At 44.9% G+C, this 21761-nt stretch overlaps 3 protein-coding genes across 4 annotated transcripts in view; 1 reads left to right on the top strand and 2 right to left on the bottom strand.

Moving 5' to 3' along the window:
* Nucleotides 1–4676: 4676 nt before the first annotated feature.
* On the bottom strand, nucleotides 4677–16191 carry slc38a6 (solute carrier family 38 member 6). 2 transcript variants are annotated; one of them, XR_003927779.1, is made up of 17 exons: nucleotides 16053–16191; nucleotides 14424–14554; nucleotides 14208–14281; nucleotides 13851–13903; nucleotides 13316–13355; nucleotides 11142–11220; nucleotides 9039–9124; nucleotides 8872–8930; nucleotides 8724–8789; nucleotides 8244–8300; nucleotides 7591–7670; nucleotides 7385–7485; nucleotides 6710–6834; nucleotides 6393–6537; nucleotides 5879–5973; nucleotides 5236–5759; nucleotides 4677–5202 (listed from the first exon to the last, which is right to left on the bottom strand). XR_003927779.1 is itself a non-coding variant. In XM_030044939.1 (16 exons), the coding sequence occupies exons 1-16, from the start codon at nucleotides 16119–16121 to the stop codon at nucleotides 5676–5678; spliced, it is 1344 nt and encodes a 447-aa protein (XP_029900799.1). In that variant the 5' UTR covers nucleotides 16122–16191; the 3' UTR covers nucleotides 4677–5675. The 2 variants fall into 2 exon arrangements, 1 of the variants encoding a protein (XP_029900799.1); XM_030044939.1 differs by having other exon boundaries at nucleotides 4677–5759.
* Nucleotides 16192–16273: 82 nt separating this feature from the next.
* Nucleotides 16274–19587, top strand: trmt5 (tRNA methyltransferase 5). Its single transcript, XM_030044938.1, is given in 6 exon segments — nucleotides 16274–16453; nucleotides 16610–17220; nucleotides 18428–18552; nucleotides 18673–18984; nucleotides 18986–19313; nucleotides 19395–19587. Coding segments are annotated over 6 exon segments (1473 nt in total). The 5' UTR covers nucleotides 16274–16412; the 3' UTR covers nucleotides 19451–19587.
* Nucleotides 19588–21158: 1571 nt separating this feature from the next.
* Nucleotides 21159–21761, bottom strand: part of mnat1 (MNAT1 component of CDK activating kinase) — a 30623-nt gene continuing 30020 nt past the window's right edge. The window contains exon 8 of the mRNA XM_030045189.1: nucleotides 21159–21480. Coding sequence (XP_029901049.1) covers nucleotides 21366–21480 — 115 coding nt within the window. The 3' untranslated portion in view covers nucleotides 21159–21365. The remainder of the gene's footprint in view (nucleotides 21481–21761) is intronic.

A 21761-nucleotide genomic window follows, 5' to 3' on the forward strand; every position in this document is an offset into this window, starting at 1 on the left:
ATTTAAATGTATAGTGTCCACAAATTATTAACAAATTGAGTGTCGTTGTGTCCAGCAGAGGGCAGCATGGGACTGCTGAATTCATTTCTCCATCACTGTTCTCTCCCTCTGCTCTTTCTCTCTGTCATGATGAAGCTGCTCTTTTTGAGGCTGTATATTTTGTCCTCTGTCCTGTCCTTTCCCTGGAGCCAAAGCTGGCATATTTATGGTGCAGGATGATTTGTTTGGTGTCTTTGCTCTACCAACTGCACCCCCACCTTCTCTCTCTCTCTCTCTCTCTCTCTCTCTCTCTCTCTCTCTCTCTCTCTCTCTCTCTCTCTCTCTCTCTCACTCTCTCTCTCTCACTCGCTCTCTCGCTCTCTCGCCTTGCATCTTGTTCTCCTCAGTCCAGTCTACTGGCTGCAGTGGTTGTCATGACCAAATCTTGAATTATGGTCCCATGGGAGACGTATGAAACTCCACATGAATCTAGATACATCATTGAAAACATACACACACTTGCACACGTGCATGTGCAGACAGACACACACACACACACACACACCTACATTCCTCTGGATGTATCTTCTCAAGTTATGACAACACTGTACTGCACACAAGCACATGAGCGGCTATCAAGAAGATTCACACGTTTCAGGCCAGGCTGACTCTCTGTATGACTTAATTTCTGCCACCTGCAGTGTTTCCACATTCCTTTCACAGTCTTTACTCCAATTTATGTCTTTGTTGCTCAGGACAGCTCAATCTTCTGGCTCCCTGCCCAGGTACACTCTATAGCTGCAGCTAATGAACCATAGCATTGGTGCCAAACAGGACAATGGGGAATAAGGAGAATATGGGCCAGGTATGGCAAAGCCCATTCCCAGCTCTTTTGACCCCGATGAAAGAAATCCTGAGGGGCTACTATATAACTCTTGCCATGCCTTCTGTGCTGCCCCACACCCAATTACCTCCATCAGTCTTTGGGTTACAGCACAGGTCCCCTCCCCCATCTGGCAGACACTGGGCCACAGGTAGAGTCTAGAGTCCTGTACACTATTCTGTATGTTGAGCTGAGCTGTACATGCAAATACACACACGCACACACGCACACACGCACACACGCACACACGCACACACACACACACACACACACACACACACACACACACACACACACACACACAAACACACAAATACATGCAGAAATAACCCAGGGGTTCTCCTTTGTGGAAGCAAGGCCATTCCATAAATCACACCTGCAAAAGCTGGTTTGGTACTAAATGTCCATTTATTCAGAAGGGGTGTTTACTGCCAGAGCTCTACTCCAGGAAAACCTGATATAACTTGACAATATTATGGAGAAGATACAGAGCAAGCACACAATGAGTTTGAGTTCTAAATAGCGGACAGGACTATTTTTTATTTTATTTTATTTATTTATTTATTAGATTGTCCAGAGATTTAAAAAAAAAAAAATAGAGAAAGAAATAGAAGAAGATGTGACAATCTGTCCAGTACTGAAAGCCTTGGAGACATTTTCAAGAAAGAGAAGGGGAGGTGGATGAGAAGTGGAGAGGAAAGAGGGGCTGACAGCAGTAAAGAGTGGTGTTGTGAAAAGTGGAGGAATGCAAGTGTGAGACCGGCGGGTCCTATACTGGACAGAGGAGTGGAGCAAAGAGGCGAGGGGGGGCTCTGTCACAGCCCCTCCTGGGTAATTGGCTCCAGATGTGAGGCAGCGTGGCCCCTGCGCCAGCAAGGCGTCAGGGCTGCATTAAGAGCTCAGCCTAGGGCTGATGGGATCGCAGAGAGACAAGCTCACCCCCCACCCAAACAAACACAGCCTGCTCAAAGTCCCATACTGTGCCGCTGACCACTGAGGCTCCATCATTACCCCTCCTACCTCTCACCCCCTGCTCATCATCCACCAAAATAACTGAGCGTTGCAATACTTATCAAAACACAGTAAAAGCCCTCTTGTTTATTTGTTGAAAGTTTTTTTTCACTCTTGACCTTGTTTTCTGGTACACTGACAATACAAAATCTCTGTCATTCTCTACCCAGGGCTCATTATGTCTTCGGTCACTATGGTGACAGCAGCCTTGGAGTAAGTCTATTGTAAGTCATTGTGTTGCTGCTATTGTGTTCACCCTGATTGTGGACTGACAAGTGATGAGTATGTCAGCCAATTCTTCACAGAGCCGTTTTAAGGGTCTCTATTGAAGACAGAAATGTGTCTGCTGTCCTCAGAAGAATGGTTAAGTACTTGAGCTGTCGCTGTAGTGGGAGGAAGTGGAGGGAGCTTTATGCAGCGCATCCACAATACTGGTGAGGGTGAGTGATGTCAGTCATCTGCACACCATCTTTTGGACACATCTGCCAAAAAGCAGAAGCAGATGATAATGTCAGGACTCATGATGTACATAGAAGACATAGAAGACCATAAGTACAGCCTGCTGAGCTGAAGGGATGATGCTTTACCCTTTGTGTTATAATTCTTCATGTCATGCAGGGCTGTAATGATAGTGGGTAGATCACTAAGGAGGAAGTGAATATACTCTCCTACATAATTCAATGGCATTTGATGCACGTACTGTAAATTGCCAGGAAAAGAGGTGGGTATACTCCATTCAGTGTATCTGTGTATGCCCTCCACTGCACCACCAGTTTCATGTATGTGGATTGTATTTCCCGATTAGAAGTCTGTGCAGAAAGTCTCCCCCGGTTGTCCATCAGCACAGTTTAATGAACAGCATTCAGAAATTTGAGTGTAAATTTTTTCACACCGGAGTAAATCACACTATGACTGGAGAAACTTGAATGAAAGGACGTCTGTGGGTCTTAAAAAGAGTCCTCAGAGCAAGGAATGCTCTTACTGTGACATGAAAAGCATGTTTACTGATGGAGCATGGAAATCGATTAAGAGCAGAAAAGCAGCATGGGGTGATGAAGATGGAGATGGAGGCAGAGAGAGGACAAGAATGAAAAAATAGACGGAGAGCACTTCATCTGGGATGACACTTGCATGTCAGTGGCATTTGTTGAGTTGCATTCTGCCACCATGACTAACAAGGAAAACCACTCATCATGCCAGCCGGTATCCGAGAGCTTCTGTGAAAAGAGCCTTGAAGCACCTTTTTCAGCCGGTGTGGAATGCTTGTTGAACAGGATTATGTGCGTAAACGGTGAGCAGATGTTGGACATGTCCTCAGTTCTGCTACAGTTTCAGATGTCTGCTGATTCTGAAGGCTCGTTGGCCCGTCATCCAGAGACGCAAACAGAAATAGGAAGTGAAACAATCAAGCACAAGTTCTGTGTACAATCATCTTGACTTTCTTACCTGAAAGTCTGCTGACTAATACCGGACTGGGGGCTTTCTTGCAAATGGGAGAAATGAGAGGTGCTACTATTATTAACCGCAATCATGCTGTAGTGTGCCTCCAACCAGATGTCAAATTGTCTTGAGTCTAGATGCACGCACGTTTTCACACAGACAGAAAACAAAGGTCAAAGAGGGGACATGGGATCAGAACCGGCCGTGCCCCAAATCCTGATTTCCAGCAACAGAAAATAATTTTCAAAGAATACAGCCGACACCTCTTAAAACAATATGAGAGCGGAGGCTGCCAACAGGGGTTTAATTTCAGCCCACCATCATTCCTCCACCTCATTCCATCTCTTAACCCTGGGAGATGGTGTTGTCATACTGCTGGACATAGGCCCAGGGTGTGAGTGAGTTTAACTAAACAAAAACACTCCCACCCTGGGATGAGGACACATGCCCCAGCCAGACCCAAATAAAAAAACTCTGGTCTGTGTTAACATGCGTGTTTCCAACGCGATAAAGCCAGGAGAAAACTGCTGCATCTGGTTATCTCCCTCTAGTTAAGTTTTCATAAACCAAGCAAGGAATGTCAACAAAATGAAGAGGAGTTAAGGGCTGCTGTGAAGGCAGCCCAACACTAGGTGGTAATCTTGTGTAGTGTATGGGTTTTTAATGTGGCGGTTCCCATAGGAATCCATGTAAGAGCATCAGTATGAAAGACTGAGGGCGTTTTGGTCCCGATTATCACCACTTCAGAAGAGTTTGTGTTACAACTAACAGGATAACAACAGTGACAGAGGGCTGAAATGAAAACTGATGGTGGCTGGAAGTGCTTAACAGCTATGTATCTACAGCCACACTCTACCCTCCCCCCTATGGTATCAAATACGGACGAGTTAAAACTAAAGCAGCCATCCCTTGCATGCAGTGTTAATAGTATCTAAGGAGTGCTTGGTGACAGAGCACCATTCTGCAGTGTGTCTCAGAGTGGAGGATGAAGACCAGGGAAATTTCCTGGGGTGGGGAACCACCTTTAAGGGGCGTGAAGCGTGGGCAGCCACTGCTTTATGGAAGGACGGCGGGCCTGGTCTGCCTAATTCCTTAGATTAAAAGCAGCAGTGGGGTGGCCATAGGTTCCAGAGGCAGCATGAAGACAATCTAAACAGCATCATGATTAGAAACGTACCGAGCATTTGGCTTTCATTAGCTACAGACCGAAGCCACAGCCCAGCACTGAGGAGCTGGTCCCAGCGTCAATACTGCGCCTGCCAATCAAGCACACCATGAGTATGACATGTTCGGCTGACTGGCCTTCAACAACACTGCAGAAGACATTCTGGAGGTCAAATGAGATGAACTACACGTCAATACATATTAAACCAATTCCCTTTTATTAAACATAAACAGTTATGTAAACATAACATTAAAATGTAGTTATAATCAGTCCAACAAAAGTTGAATGCTAGTCATTGTTGTAGAAAAGATAAAAACACAAGTAGCAGCAGAAATTTCAATTTCTATTAACATTTATACCTGAGGTGTGACTGACTGTGCTACATAATTCAGCACACGAAAGGAAGGATATAAACAATGTTTTTGCGGACAAATCCAGCAAAAATAAAAACATTAGGACATACAAACACAGAGTGAAATTTGGTCGCTATGATATGTAGAATTGTGTGTTGTGCCATGAACAAAATTCAAAATTTGAGCAACAAGTGTAAAAGAGTTACAATTCATATTTAGATCAACAGCATTTGCAAACACTTCACATGGTTTGTTTTGTCTACCAGGTCTTCGACATAGAGGGATACAAATACTGTAAGAAAAGTGGGGGAAAAAAACTCACAGAGAATGAAATCCAGTTATTTAACTTCTCTGTGACAGTTTGCATCATACTACTGGTATTGTCCTGATGCACTAACCTCCACCCATATGGATTTTTAAAAAATACCAATAATTATTTGCAAATGGTTACCTTAGTGTGTAACACTCTAACATAAGTGTGCACAGATAAGATTTGTGAATGAGTAAAACATAAAACCTGGTTGTTGATTTGTTTCAGCCGATGACTCCATGTGTTATAGGGGCTTTCAAGGGAGATGATGACATTTGAGTTTGGTCCATGCTTGTGAGTCAGAAAGTGCACAAAAAGGGCAAAGGAGTACAAAACTATTATCTTTTGAAATCATAACTGAAAAAAACCTGTGTAGTCTATCATTATCCTATTGAGGAAATCTTTATCGTGACTCATCTGACAGCTGATTATTATTATTTGTCTGTGTGTCTCGGTTTATCCGGTATTTGGTTTTGTTTTGGCACACTGTTCCCAATCTTTTGCTCCTGGTTGTACTTGTTTTTTGGGGGATTTTCAGGGGTTCTGCACCCATGTGACGACGATGACACAGAAGCTGAGCGTTCCCACAAGCAAACCGAAGACCAGCAGAGCCACAGCCTGGAAGCACACGGAGACACAGACACCACAGCTAGTATCATCACCTGAGAGGAGACGGTGACAGTTTCCAGATGTTGAGGACATCCACAAAGACGTGAGCTTGAAATGTGTGTACTTACACCGATGGACTCAGAGGACCTGAGAGGCTGGTTGCTGATCTTGAGGTAGAAAATTCCAGGGAAAACAAACAAGAGGCAGGAGGATGTGGTTGATCCTGAGGAACAAACAGGAGTGGATGATCACAGTGCACACACGTAATGTATGTCTGACAATGGCAACTTTGAAAGCTGTTTGAATATGGCTTCACAATTAGCTGAAATATAACTATATTTTCCTATTTCCATTAAAATCTGTAGTTGAATATGATATGATGGTAATACTGAGCCATTTGATTTTTGTTTAATTTCTACAGAAATATCCACTGAAAGCAGTTGAGATGTTGCTGGAAGAAACAAAAGTTAAGTAAAATAATGTTGTTTCTCAAATCATTAAGACTCATAATTTATTACTAATCATGATCAAAGTATCTGGGAAATCACAATTAGCATTTCAGCCATCATGCAACACAAAGTTTGGACCCAGTTGCCACCCAACTCACACTACCAAACTCCAAAAAAAAAAAAGCCTACATACCCACTACCCCGAACACATTTCTGATGTCCGGGACAAAGATGGCCATCAGGAGCACCACGCCCAGGATGGCTACAGTTGCTGTGATGTGGCTCAGCCAGGAGAATGGCCGTCCTCCACGCAGCAGCATGATCACAGTCTTACGAGCCTGCAGCACAGAGAGCTCAGTCAGACCAGGCACACTCAGAGGGTTGGCTTCTGATCAATGTCAGCGACTACGACTGCTTCATACAGAGACGAGGAAACCCAGCAGATAACTGGATGGACGTTAGGAAGGGCTGCAGAACTACTCAGTGGTGGTGAAGGTGTCAAAAACTCACAGGGAAGTGGATGAGGGGAACAGTCAGCAACACAGCCAGCAGGATAGCCAGCCGGACTGTCATCATCAGGACGTCATGCGGCATGTAGGCACCGTAACTTAGCAACAGCTCAGAGTCCACACGGCCTATCAATGGCAGACAAGAACAGAAAGAGGATATCGGAATGAAAACAGGTGTGTCAAGGTCGGGCAAAGAAACTCCATTAAGGGAAAGATCACCCAAATCACAAAAAAATATTTTCGCATTGGCAGTTAGTGCAATCTATCTGTGCAGATAGTTTCTGTGTGATTTGGCGAGGTTGTCTCACACTCACTGCATATATGTGGTTCAGCTGAGGTATCTGTTTCCATCTTAAGCCCTGATGAAGACCTGTTGACGTTTTTTTTTTTATTCTCTGTGCAGCCGCGTAAGAATTAAGGCTTTTTTAACAATTACCAAAAGGGTCCTGCTCCTATTTTACGTTTGTGTGCCTGAAAACTGTTTTTTTTTTTTAGATGCAGTGGAAGCATTTCCTGCTAAAGAGCACCACCAAGCTGTATCTATCCACCCCTGAGAACAAATTTGGAGCAAATGAATAGACTGCATTAGGAATAAGCGGTAAAATAGTTTTTTTGGGGTGAACTGCTTCTTCACATCATTTCTATTTCTCAGTGAGGTGTGTCCCTGCCCGCTTACTGTAGAAGGTGAGGTAGCCGAACAGAGCAGAGACCAGGTAAAGCAGGAAGCTGAGAGAGATGCTGACATTCGTAACGTTCTGCATCCTCTTCTTAGAAGGTCTGAAAGACACGTGAGGAGACATATGCAGCACAGAGCAGATTCAATAACGTAAATAAAACTGTGCGAGTAAAGGTGAAGTGTAGCTGTAGGGATGCAGCGCTGACCGGTCCAGCTCACAGTAGATGGGCAGGACAGCCGTGTGGCACAGAAAGGAGAAGGCCATGGTGGGGACAGCGTAGGCACTCTGCAACACACATCAATCAGAGCACTGCCGTCATTAGCAACTTATCAGCTTACACGGTTACACGGGACTGAGGGCTAGGTGGGATGAGGTAGCGTTTGCGTAGCACTGATTACCATCTGAGCTGCGGAGCGTGATGATACAAAGTTCAGCCACAACCTTATCTGATTAAATTTATTCACATGGATAGAAATATGTATAGGAAAACACTGCGCAAGCACTCCATAACTCTTTTATGGCCTTTAATGAAAACAGTGTCAAGTTGTTTTTGAACAAGTGGAGCCAACATGTGTGTGGCGTAATTCTGCGTGCCACACATGTACAGATGCCCTTTACAGACTCAAGTACATGTGAGTGGCAGCTGCATGCTGCGCTCAAGTATGTGGCGTTCCTCATATACAGCCCAATCCTTCATGTTTAATGACTGCGAAATGTCACTCGTGTCAAACAACTGTGGAATCCTCGTTTTCAACATCTTCCCGCCGCCTCATGTGTTCTGCATGTGCAGCATAGATTAAGAATAGAATCTAAAAAAAGTCTAATTAAATTGAAAAAAGGCTGGCTTCATATACATACCTTACTGGAGATGATAAAGAGCTTGGGCGTACATTCCGAGTCGGAGGAATTTGATACCTGGAAAAACAAAGTGAGAAGAGGAAGCTGATTATTTCTGAGAGGATATGACTTTTGCAGTGCTGCTACAAATGGTGCTGGGGTAAACACTGAATTCCATAGCTGGGCTATGGTGCTGCAAGGCAAACAACCATCTAAGTTAACCCATACCAAGTCTGCAGTAATAGTACGGTCTGCATTTTCAAAAAGGTCAGAGTTCACTTCCAGGCTCAGGCGGGGTCACCTGAACTTCCTCCCCCTCAGGACTGGCACTATTCACCAGGCAGAGCTCTCTCTGGCGCTTTCTGGTCCTCATCAGCCAGAGCTGACTCAATCAGTAAACTCAATCTCCTGGATTTTTCCTTCATCCTGTGACCGTCTAGTCTGGCCTACCTCCCTTGCAGCGTGTGTATGTGCAAAAGGTTTGGAGGAAACGGGGGTTACCTGGTAGGTATCTGGTGGTGTGGTCACATTGTACGGGCACGGGATGGACCATTTCTTGACCACAACCTGGATGGGAGGCGACACAAAAGGTCAGCAACAGACTGAAAGAGATGAAAACAAGAAGGTTTGGAAATGCTGCAGAACTCACCACAACTGTGAAGTATAGCATGAAGAAGAAGGCGAGGCTGCTGGTGTAGCCCAGGAAGCCTAGAGGGGAGAGAGGCAGATCTGGTAAGATGCAACAAAGCAGTCCAGTAAGAGCAGCAGATACAAGACATCCCGTGAAGTATTATGAGCAAAATCATCTCTACTTACCAATTTTGGGCAATATGGCCAGAGGTAGAACCACACATAGTGTGACTAGGATCAGTAGCGTTCTGCCATCTTCATACCAGGCATTTCTAGGAAACACCCCGGAGGGACAGGGAGTGGGCATGAAATCATAAAGGCAAATGTTGGCACATTTCCCACCACCATATCCGTGATCCTGACATGGTGAGGACAGTAGAGATGAATCTTCAGTGCTTTAAAATGAACTGGCTCTGGAAATTTGTCTCCATTTCGTGCTCAAATACAGAGAGACAGATTCATCATGTGGTATGAATTAAGGGCTTTAGCTCTCGCAAACCATAACAATTATGTAATTCACATGCAAACGTTGTGTCGCTCCATCAGATGAGGCCACATTTCACTTGCAGGGTTTTTTTTTTTTCTGAGAGGGGGAATAATATTTTCCTTTGCTGAGGGATAGCCTTGGCGGTTTTATTCGGGATAGGGAAGCTCGAGGAGGAGGAGGGGGCGGTGTTGGTGGTGACACATGTGGAAGGCATGCTGGCTCCGCTGGGGTCGGGGTCGAGCGGGAAGGGTGCTGCCTGGCGCTGCTGTGTGTCGGACCACAGCGTGGGGTCATGAGGGACTGGCTCCACTGCTCTTTATGGGGCTCCCACAGTCAGCAGCACCTGCTCTGACCACATCAACACCCATTGACCCCTGTTTGGCAGTTTCACAGCTGTGGGGTTACCATAGGCGCTGATGGATTCGTCTCTCCGTCTCCACAGATTCAGTGCTGTAACTATATGTCAGGAAGACTGGAGCTCTGACCCCGGCTCCCCCTCACCAACACTTGTCCTAATGCTTCTATTCTAGCCTAAGTTTAGCTGGAGCACTCCACACTAAAGCTTAGCTAACCTCCACTCTGCTTTTACACGCTGTTATGCTGACACAGAGATGTAACCAAAAAAAAAAAAAAAAAAAAAAAAAAAACTCGACCACCATTAGGACCAGCTCTTGGGAGCGTCAAGAAAGATTACTGTAAAGGCAGGGGATACCTAGAAGACCCATGAAATGTGGTGCATTACACGCTTTAACAGGCTACAGGATAGCTCTCAGTCAGAGTTAGAGTACCACTTCCAATGAGTCAATCTCTCCCAAGTGTTAAAGATTAGCATAAATCTGGCCAGCACAGCACAAACCCAAATCCACAGCTGTCCATGACCTTGGCCCTGTTTCTGAACTTAAGCACAGGGAGAGAAACAGGACACTCTGTCTATTACTGCAGACAAAGAGTGAAACACCGAGTGCAACCGGTTTTTCTCACTGCTGTATTATGATAAATGAGCCAGAAAAAAAAAAGAAAATCTTTTTTTAATATAAAACAACTCGTTTATTTAGGCTCTGATGGAACTGAGTGTGTGTCTGTTAACATCCCAAAGCCACTCATTAACAGAAATGTTTTGTTTCCCTCAGCAGTGAGCTGTAATTAGAATGGCAAAACTGATATCCCCTTGTATCAGTCTGATTCCGGGGAACATGTGCGAGAGATTTGGGGGTGAAAGGAGAGCACTAATACAAAGCAGCTGTGTGGGGAAGATTCAGATGTTGACGGATTGGGCTGAGAGCAGCTACAACTCTCGCTTAAATCAGTGTGGCCGATAATAAAGTGATAGAAGTTACATTCTTGGCCTGGGACTTCTCCGCTCATCCACACAGGCCCTGTGAAGGACACGGGCTGCTGAAGATGGGTGATGAATGGCTCTCTATCATAAATACATTTCCTGTGGTTCTGCTCCACGTTATACAACACCAAGCGCAAGTTTCCCTCCAACCCTTCTCAGACAAAGTATTAATGTACTGTGGTTTGGTGAGATATCTTCTTCCACCACATTATTCATACGGTTCTCATTGCTGGCTAATTTCAGTTTGTGTAGCCTTGTGGTGCAGAAGTGTCAAATTTGAGTTATTTGGAGGCCAAAGGTATAATCTACAACATAATGGGGACAAGAATGAGTCATTCTTTATCTCAGCGCAGATTTCAAAATCCTTCCAGCTAATCTAAAAGAATGGTTTGGGAATAACCACGGCTTTGATGGCTTTTGGACAAAAGTGTGCTGTTTGTGAGTCAGCCGACAGTGTACCTACCCGGGGTGATCTAGGCTGAGGAAGCTGCTGATGGTCGCAGGAAGCTCTGATTTCAAGATGAACAAGTAGGACGACATGGCTGGGGGGCAGAAAAACGACAAAAGTTCAGAAAATATGTCAATCAAGCGAGCCAATGCATGCACTTCAAAATGCACACACTAATACCCGACTACCAAACCACACTGGAAACACCAGCACCATCAAATACTGCATGCTGTCACTCCTAAAGCTGCACCGCTGCATGACGGCGGTGTGTTTTGCTGGACTAGGAAATGGAAGGTGGGGTGGAGGGTATCGTGGCTCTGAGTCAGCGCAGATGGGTGGAGCAGGCAGCTAAAGGGATCACCAGCAAAGCCCTCGGAGCAGAGGAGCAGACATTATGCAGATCTTCCGACTGCTGGAGCCCAGTGGTAGCAGCCAGAATAAAGAAGGGGAAGGGGAAGGAATGCTAACAATAATGATCCCTGACGCTAATCCAGGTATTTCTCCACCTTCCTTGGAAACAGGATATTCTATGTCTCTGACGGACTCCTCCATCCTTCCCCTGCTTTCCGGACAGCCAATGAGAGAGGGGCTTTGCGTTACTTCCTGTGGTTCATACTGGGCCCAAAAACTTCAGAAGGAGAAGGGGAGAAAGGGCAGATGAAGAATGCAGCAGGAGAAGGGGTATATGTTTACACTAGGGCATGAATGAAACAGGGATTCAGGGGTGGTTTGTAGTCAATGATAAAGGTAGATAATATTAAGGGATTTAGATTTATGAAGACAGGCAGAGCCACAGTTAGTGGGGATCTTATTGCCCTGAGGCAGGTCTTGCACTCTCCGTCAAATCAGCCTAATCCTTCAGATTTTGCAACTGTTTTCATTAGAAAACTCCTCCAAAACCACTCCCGGCCACACAGACACTCGCTCTGTCTCTAGTCTATCACCACTAATACTGAAGTATGTCTGAGAATATTCTCATGTAGCGGGTCCTCTGCTGAATTGCCTCAGAGTAGTTTCTTTGGGGTTTTCTGTACTCTTCCACTGTCAGCAAGGCCAGCCTGTGAAGCTTCATCTATCAACGTCAAAGAAATGTATGAACAAAGACTTGCCTTTTCAACCACGTAAAAAATGATACCAACACACTGACAGGGACCACACGACAAGCATGATATAATGGTTTAGTTTCATGCAGTTGGTTATTGCACGTACAACAACACTTTCCTAGTCATTAAATGCAATGGAAATTCCTGGCAGGAGTAATACTTACATCTCCAAACCAAAAAGCCCCTTGAATGAACAGAAATGATTGTTACGGTCAACAGTGGTATCAAAGCATCTTCTAATAAAAAACATGTACATAAAAAAAAAAAAGTCCAAGAAAATTGGTGTAAGCTGTGTGTGTGGTCAGCAAAGTAAGCACAGTGGGAGAGTGTGTTCAACATAAGACAGAGCCACTTTCATTTCATTAAGAGCAAGGGGAGAGGCCGTCTGTGAGAGCCCTGGGCTGGCCAGTAATTAAGGTCAATTGGCCCATCAGCCTTTGGCAGTGTAGATGAATGTTTACCCAGAGTGAGGCTAATTGCACTCTTATAAAAGGGGCCCGGGGTGTAGACAGATGCATGCTGGAGTGCTGGCTCTCACACTCTCACACATACTGCCCCATGCTGGGAAAACCACAAACATACCAGAGGGCACTGCAATAATCCACTCAGCCCTGCCACTAATGACTGCAGAGGAGCTATCACCTCAGCTCTCCACTGTCTGAGACGCGCTGCGGCTGAGGGGATAGATGGAGATGGCAGAGAAAAGAGAGAAGTAGGGGAGGGCAGAAATAAGGGAGGGGTCCCATTAGGTTACTCAACACTCAGAGGGTGGGAGTGCGTTTACCATCAGTGATCAATTAGAGGAGAAGTCGGGTTTCAGGCCCGTGGGAGGGGGCCAAGAGGACAGCGGCTAGGAAGGTCAGAGGTTATCAGGGAATCCGGAAAATAGCCTCACAGGGCAGGGGCAGCGCCTCAGCACAGGGCCCTCTGGTCTCCAGCAGGAGGCGCTATGTGACACCAAAATAAGCTGGCCATGGAGTGACCCTGCAGTGCTCCACGCCCTCCTCAGGTTTCTGAGAAACTACTGAAAAGACTTGATGTTCAGAACTGTATGTATGTTGTGCAGTGAAATAAAAGCCAGCTTACCTCCAATATTTTGGATGAGTATAGTGATTCCAACCAGGACCTTGAAAAACAAGTTAAATGGCTGTTAGAGTGCACATATTGTTTTATTTATGTGGTAATAATATAGGAACAAGGGCTGAATGAAGAAAAAGAACAAACTATTTTTACAGGAATTGCAATATGATTCATGATTTTAGTGGGAATGATCATTTTCACATAATGTTTCACTGAAAAAAAAAATCTCCTGCAATGATGACGATGATGTGATTTTTGCTGGGGTCTGTACCAAACATGTTTTCTTATGTCTGTCTTTCTTATGTCATCTCTGCAGCACCACAATACTTTATAATGCTATTTTGTCACACTGTTTACCTTCTATCACAGTTCACGTTTACCACAAAATAGCACTTCTTACAATTTTGATATTGCACTTAGCCTTATTGAGATCTCCATGATAATTTGATTAATCGTTCAGGCCTAATCCTTATGTATCTCTGAATTCCTCATTTCATGGGAGAAAAACTAATGCTGATGAAAAAAAAAAAAAAAAACTCACTTTCCCAGGTTTCTGCAAGGCTTGGCCTCCGAGGCCTTCATATGAATTGATACCTGTGAGAAAAAGAGCAGCATCAACAACAATCACACACTGTCCACCACTCAAGGACAATGATGATTAAATCAAGCTGTTACTGATGGATTTAAATTTTAAAACATCTAAAACATTTAAAACATCAACTGATTCAATCTCAGCTACGAAATAAAGACAGAGAAAGACAGAAACTGTGGTCTTAAGACTTGCACTGATCTAACCGACGGTTAAACAAAAGGGACACTCCAGAGTTTAAAGCATACAGAAAACCCCAGTGTAATGGGATTATGTAAATTTGACTGTAATCCATGGCTTGTCTCTCACCTGTTTGGTCACACAGTTTCAGAAGGAGATGTATGGAATACGCTGCCAAGCTAGACACAAGCACCAAGAGAATACTGGTGGAAAAGTAGAGGGAGCAGAGGTCAATATGGTGTTGCAATACTGTTACACACAACTTGTTGGCTAATTTATATCTCATAGCTGGCAGACATTCACACTGCCTCATGTTTGTGGGTGTGACGATCACGGCATGCTTACCAGAAACCAACTATGCCAGTACTAGCCATAGCATAGGCCAGGCCGAGTATACCGCTGCCCATGATGGCATTCATCAGGTTAAAAACGGAGGAGGCGAAGGAGGCTCCTTTGGCTCTGGGTTCCACTGCTCTCTGCACACACAGCAGAAATAAATGAGTAGATGGAGGGTAAGACAAAGGGCCTGACACATATAATTTTTTATATGGGTGAATTGCTTATGACAGCATTAAGACCAACTGGCCAACCATGATGACGGATGTTATGAAACAACACTGCGGTGGAATGCAGGATCTAGGAATGGAAACGGACGGGACGGGGTGGGATTTGAGCCCCTGGCTGCTGGACAGCTGCCTGAGCTCGGGATAAGGGGAGCTGCCCATACTGCTTGACCCCTCTAATAGGGGATATCCTGGGAAGAACGAGTTGCAACTCTGGTGTCAGTGTCACAACAAGCTCGGATTGACCCACTGGCCCCTGAATCTGATTCACCCTGGGTTACAGTACTGAAAGACGGGAAGTAAACTACGACATCGGATGGCTAAGAATACAGACCGGCTGCAGGAGGATAAAAACAAAATCAACATAACGATGTGTATGCACTTAAAAACACCAGCAACAGAATATGACTGGATCATGGAATGAAACAAGCTATTCTTTTATTCGGAAATTTTCTTTACATAATTGTTCCTATTTAGGGTAACAGGGGGCTGGAGCCTATGACAGCATGCATTAGGCAGAAGGGAAGAAGACACCCAGGAGAGGCTCTCAGTCCATCACAGGGGCTGAATGACAAAACTAATGGGGCTGGGAGGATATACTTATCTCTCAATGTGACACTATCATGATACTTGGGTGCTGATCTGAGATGTATTGCAATTCAATATTACTCTCTCTCTCTGATTGTCCTAAAGGTCACAATGGGTCATTTTATTTATGTCTCTCCAAGACTGTTTAGCTACCAGGATGCAGAAATACACCATTTTAGCATAAGCCAAAATTAGTAACACATTTGTACTGCATGGTTTGTGGCCCAAACCGCATGGGATTAGCACAAGGTGGGCATGTCTGCAAAGGGGGGACTCATGGTTGCCAATAGAGTCCATTATGATTCAGAGATCTGAAGGTCAGAGGTCAGGGAGCCCCTTTGAAAATGGCCATACCAGGTTTACCCTCGCCAAAATGCAGCCTAACTTTGGAGCAACTCTGTAATAAACAAAAAGATACTTTTCTTCTAAAACCTTAAAAACTAATATCAGCACAGAAGACATCATATTGCACAGTTCAACCAAACGTGTGGCCAATACCGTTTGTGCTTCTGTTTAGGGGCACATGAGGATAATAAATAAACGCTTTACCTACAAACAAAACAAAAACTAAAACCCCTCACGCTGCACTGATCCAAGCCTCTTTCCCTCTCCAAGATGTCACGTTAATGTAGACGCTGGCGCATGGCTGACCTCACCCCTGCCTCTGCATGACCGCAGTGCTGACACAGCGGAGTGCAGCGGGGAGTTTGCACTGTAAGCATGTGATGTCTGTCATTACTGTGAGCCCTCCGCTGCATCAACTAGCTCCTGTTGCTCTAACACCGCGTGGAGCCGCAGCTGGTGCAGCTGTGGTGGTACTTACAGATCCCAGTAAAGGCGCAGCTTCGTTTCCTTCGGTGTCCACGGTGGCGACATCAGCATTGATACTCATTTTGCCCAGATGACTCTCTGCTCCCCGACCTAACTACAGCAAACAGCGACTCAACGCGATTGTGTTCAAACTCATCAATGTTTGTTTTAGTGCAGCGACGCAAACGGTCAAGATAACATTTTCTCCGACACTACTTGAACTAACCGGCTCACCAACTTTCTAATTCCTGACTGTTGTTGTTTATCACATGATGCGACTACACATTCCGTCGCGTTTTACACGTAAGAGAGGGATCGTCCAGTCAGAAATCGCCTTTCATCTATTCGACCAATCACCACACGTCGACTGCTGATGACGCGTTTGACTCATGTCTGCACGGTGAGGATGTTGAGGTGAGCTGTGAATGAGTGTTACCGAATAATACAGCAGTAAAATAAACCAAATTGCTCGGTTTATGTTACCCTTAAACTTTGGATATTAACACTGTGTCTTTATAAAGCGCTTTCTGCTGAATAATGAGCGATAACGACAGTGTTTTGTCTCTGTAGGGTTCTCACAAGGATCCTGACATCTGTGCAGACTCAAAGCAGCGTGGGATCGTCCTGTGTGCGCCGCTCTCTCTGCGCTGCAGCCGCTCTTGTCTCGCCTCTGAAGCGCACGGCGGCCCTCCCGCTGAGCTACATGGAGCCGGAGCTGTACCGGGCCCCGGCGGCGGTCCGGGGCATGATCTCTCTGGACCGGGAGGCCTTCGCCCAGACAGTCACTGTCCCAGCACTGCGTGTGCCCAAGGGCGTCCTCAACAAAGTAGTGAAAAGTCTGAAAAAGTCCACCATCCAGCGCCCAGGTGTGCCGAGAGTGCTGCAAGACAAAGACAAGAGCAGCGAGGCGGAGGACTTCAGGTTGGTCCTGCTGGACCCACACAGGGTGTCCTCGCCCGGCTCCTTCAGTGAGGCTGAGGCCGAGGCCCTCAGGTCCTTCAGTGTCTCTGAGGAGCTGCAGCGCTACGAGTTGCGCCTCACCTATGACAACCTGAAGACCGAGGAGGTGCTGGCTGCTGTTCTGCCTGAGGGCCAAGATGTCACCTCGGCCTTCAGCAGGGTGGGACACATTGCACACATGAACCTGAGGGACCACCAGCTCCCCTACAGAAACCTTATAGGTGAGAGGCCGAGGCTGCTGCAGCAGGGATGGACCGATACATCAGCACACTAATGGTGTCGGCCAATATCAGCTATACAGAGCCACATCGCTGCCCACTTAGTTATCAGTATTTGACTGAGACTGAAATTTGGTTCTCACAACATTTTTCTGTAAAGTTAGCAGCTGCATTTGTGTTTCATTTCCTACAAAATACATGTCAGTATCAGTAATGGCCGTTGTAGCTGGGAAGATATCAGTATCTGCCTCAAAATAAATAAATTAATTAATTAATTAAAAAAAATCAGTGCATCCCTAGTTGCAGGACAGAAATGCATTTAGCAGATAAAATATTAAGGATCAGCAAGGCAACAGTGGCCTTGCTGCAGTGGATTAATCTGCATGTTAACCTATTATTGTGTAGACACATGATGAATACATTATGCACCTGCAGTGGTGGCACCACTGTTTAAGCAAAGTGATTCCAGTGATGGATTACATGAGTCTAAGTACACTGTATTACAGAGTATTACATCAGGAGTGCATACAGTGATACTGTGCACTTCACAGGTTAATAGACTGGAGTCTAAGGCTGTTGTAAAGCGTTAAAGTGTTACTGAGGGGTTTCATTCCAAGATGTCATCTAGTCATTCTCTATGTCAGATATTTGTTACCCGCTGTGTTAAAACACAGATTGCTTTGCCAAGGATATCACTGTTTTCCAAGCAAAGGTCTTATGCACATCATTTTGTAGATGCTGTGCTAAGGAATTTTTGTACAAAATGGAAAGAGTCAGCACACCTCTGTGCTCCGGCACAACTGCAGGGAACAAGGTTTTGAGCACAAAGGCCAAGAAGTTTGGCCATAAGGTCAAACTTTGTGCTAAAAATACTGTCCAGTGCAGTTGTGTTGGAGCATATAAGTGTGTGGGCTCTTCCCTTCTCTCTGCCAAAGTTATTAAAATAAATGTTGACTTTTACATAGATGCAAGTGAAAAAAAATTTCAATAGGGGTTGTTAATTATTTTCAAAAGGTAGATGTTTGGACTAAAACATTTTGTACCTGGATGCCCCCTTTTTTTTTTTTTTTTACATGACAGCACTCATGAAAATGGATTTTTTTGGATGTTCAATCACGGATAAATGGTCTAATGTGTAAGTGGATATATAGAGAGCTGATTCAATTTTGCTCTACTCATTGCCACTACTTCTCTAATGCTCCCATTGTAGGCCAAGTCATAATGGACAAAAACCCCGGGGTGACCTGTGTGGTCAATAAGACAAATATCATCGACTCCACTTACCGCAACTTCAAGATGGAGGTGCTAGCTGGAGAGGAGAATATGGTTGCCAAAGTAGGTTAAATCACAAATGTGCATTGATTTAATATTACTGGTATTCACCTCGATAGCACCCCCTGTTTTTACAGTGACTATAAAATTCATTCTGTGCTGTGTTTCTGTCCCCACTTGCAGGTTAAAGAAAACGGGGTGACGTATGAGTTTGATTTTTCCCGTGTATACTGGAACCCCAGGCTGAGCACAGAGCATCTGCGCGTGGTACAGCTCATCAAACGTGGTGAAACAGTCTTTGATGTGTTTGCCGGTGTCGGACCCTTTGCCGTCCCAGCTGCCCGTGGGGGCGCAAACGTGTTAGCCAACGATCTCAACCCAGAGTCATACCGCTGGTTACAGCACAACTGCAAACTCAACAAGGTGGAGAGCAAGGTGAGGACCTTTAACCTGGACGGCAGAGCCTTCATCCAGGGACCCTTGAAGCAGGAACTGCCCCCCCCTGCTGAAAGCAAAAACCAAAGTGCACGTGGTTATGAACCTGCCTGCTTTGGCTCTGGAGTTCCTGGATGCATTCAGAGGCCTCCTGCACCAAGACCCGTCCTGTGATGAGAACCTGCCCACAGTGTACTGTTACGGGTTCTCGAAAGACGACAGCCCAGAGAAGGACATGGTGCAAAGGGCCTCCAGCAGCCTCGGCTTCTCTCTAGAGGACCGCTGCTCTGTGCATTTCGTGCGAAACGTAGCACCAAACAAAGACATGATGTGTGTGAGATTCACGCTCCCCAAAGAGGTCCTCTTCTGCGGTGGCCAAGAGCAGACAGGTGAGTGTTCATTTACCAAACAATAAAGATGAATTCTGTCAGACACCTGCAGGATTTAACCAGCTTGTTGTTTATCCACAGAGCCTTCAGAAGAGCCAGCCTCAAAGAGACAGAAGTGTGAAGAGCCTACAGATTAGGTGGTTTGTCATCCTGCACCAGGATGACTGCGATGGAATGTTATTCTGTTATTTTTATAGACTGTGTTTTACTTTGCTTTTATTACAGATGTTACAGCATCTTGTCATAATAAATGACACATCTTTAGTTCAACAAATTGTATCCCTTTTTTCACATCAGAATGTATAATCTGTTATTATGCAGGGCTTGAAGTCAAAAGGGGTATTATAATCTGTGATACCCAGTTTACAGTGACCCTAAAGCTACATAAAGTAATACTATGTGCACTTAATACCCCTAAAATGACCTCTTGCAGTGTGAGAGTCATAACTGTAGGTCTTCTTTCCACCACACAGTTTCCAGCAGGTCTGGTGTTATTTCTTGGATTTAGCTGTCTGAGTTTCTGTATGGGCCTTACAGCCTTCTGTAAGGTCCTCCTCTGCCCTTGACCTCACCCACCAGCCCTCACCACTTCCACTTCATTCAAAGCCTCCCTGAAACTGCATCTTCTGCAGATAAATGTGTCCAAATTTCAGATCAGTTGTGCGAGTGCCTCTCACTGCAGTCAGCACGGTGGAAAGAGAAAAAAAAAGCTCAATCAAAGCAGCTTACCTTGCAGCTGAAAGTTTGCAGCTTCACCGCAAATTTGAATTGGAGGTCAGAGACAAAATAATGTAAGTAATCCAACAAGAGCCTTGCGAGAATGAAATGTATCCCTCATTTCAATCCCAAACAGTTTTTCACCCCAACTTTCGGTTTTGTACTAGCAACCTAACGTGAACCTGGAGGCAGGACTTTGATTTCAACACCCTCTAGTGGTCAGTAATCACTTAGTGCAGCTTTAAGTCCCACCACTGTCTTTTGACCTACCTAGGCGTGGTGATACAGGATATGCTCTGCATTTTAGGTAGGCAATCCTAATCTCTGTAGAACTTAAATCTAAGCAATATGACAAATTAGCTCACCATCACTGGTCACCATTTTTTGGATTGGACCCTGACATCAGAGAAAACGCTGTGTTTCAGTTCGGTTGTAAGATTGTAACACCAGTTAACTTGGAGGCTTTTGCTGTGTGTCATTAGTGGCTGAATTCACCCCTGTTGACATCCCCTCAGCACGAGCTATTCCTCGCCACTCGACCCTTGGAGGGCTGAGAGGGCGAGTCAACAACCATAGTCACTCCAAGGGGGAAGCTTAACCACAATGCATTGCAGTTATCTCTTATTTCTGATGCAACATCAACTTGTAGGAGGGATAAATGATGTGTGTATGTAAACAAATATTCATAATTTACAGTACTGATAATCGTATAGAAATTAAATCAAATTGTCACATATTGTTGTATACCTTACCATAGAACATAAAATAATAACAATACTAACAGATTTTTCAAATGCAACAATCAGTGAAGGCCAAATTGACAAATACCAAAATATCACAATCATCTGTAAAAAAAAAAAAAAAAAAAAAAACTACCATCAGGTGTCATCAGGGCAAGTACATCTCGGAGCGGCCTCCACGCACTACCAAGAACCGATGAGAAGTTAACAAAGGGAATTGAAACTACTTAATGAAATGCAGATTTTGACTTCTGCTGATGTAAATAATGTCACTTTTAAAATGTCCCAGTTTATTTTAAAAAAAGAAGAAGAAGAAAACCCACTTGCTGTTAAAGTGATAGAAGCTGTTTCATTTTAGTTCAAGCTGAAAAATAGTGGACAAGACGCATATGTTAATTGTAATTTATTTAAATATAAAATTAACACAACATATAAAAAGCAATGTACACTGTGGCCCAATATGAGTCACAGTAGTGTCTAGTATACAAACGTTTGGCCCTCTCTTCGCGGTGGGGCAGTGTGGGATGTGCAGCTCTGGCAGTTCACATTTCTAACCAAAGGCTGTTGTGCTGGTAAAGCTCTGGATGGATTCATCTTAAGAAGGGAACAGTCCACTAAAGGCGTCCTGGATGGCACGATGACACGCCAACCCTGAGGTGTATCCTCCAGCTGTGTCCTGGGGCATGGAGGCCCGCACGTGGTTCAGATACCTGAGAACAGAGAGAAAAGCCCTCGTCAGAACTCTGTTAGCACCCAAGCATTTTGTAAATACCATGATTGACTGGCTGTGTAGTGGCAGCACTCGTCATCTGTGCTGCAGTGTCATCTTACCAGCAGTATAGTGTACCTATGGCGCCTAGTGAGTTTCAAAAGTAGTTTCTGCAAGAGGAACTTGAGTGTAAGTTTACTCTTCGTTAAAATCCACACTCAGTCAGGTTATTTTTTTGCCTCCTTGTTGAGACCAATGAGCACAGGACTAACCACACACCCG

Source organism: Myripristis murdjan, chromosome 22, assembly GCF_902150065.1.
Source record: "Myripristis murdjan chromosome 22, fMyrMur1.1, whole genome shotgun sequence".
Lineage (NCBI taxonomy): Eukaryota > Metazoa > Chordata > Actinopteri > Holocentriformes > Holocentridae > Myripristis > Myripristis murdjan.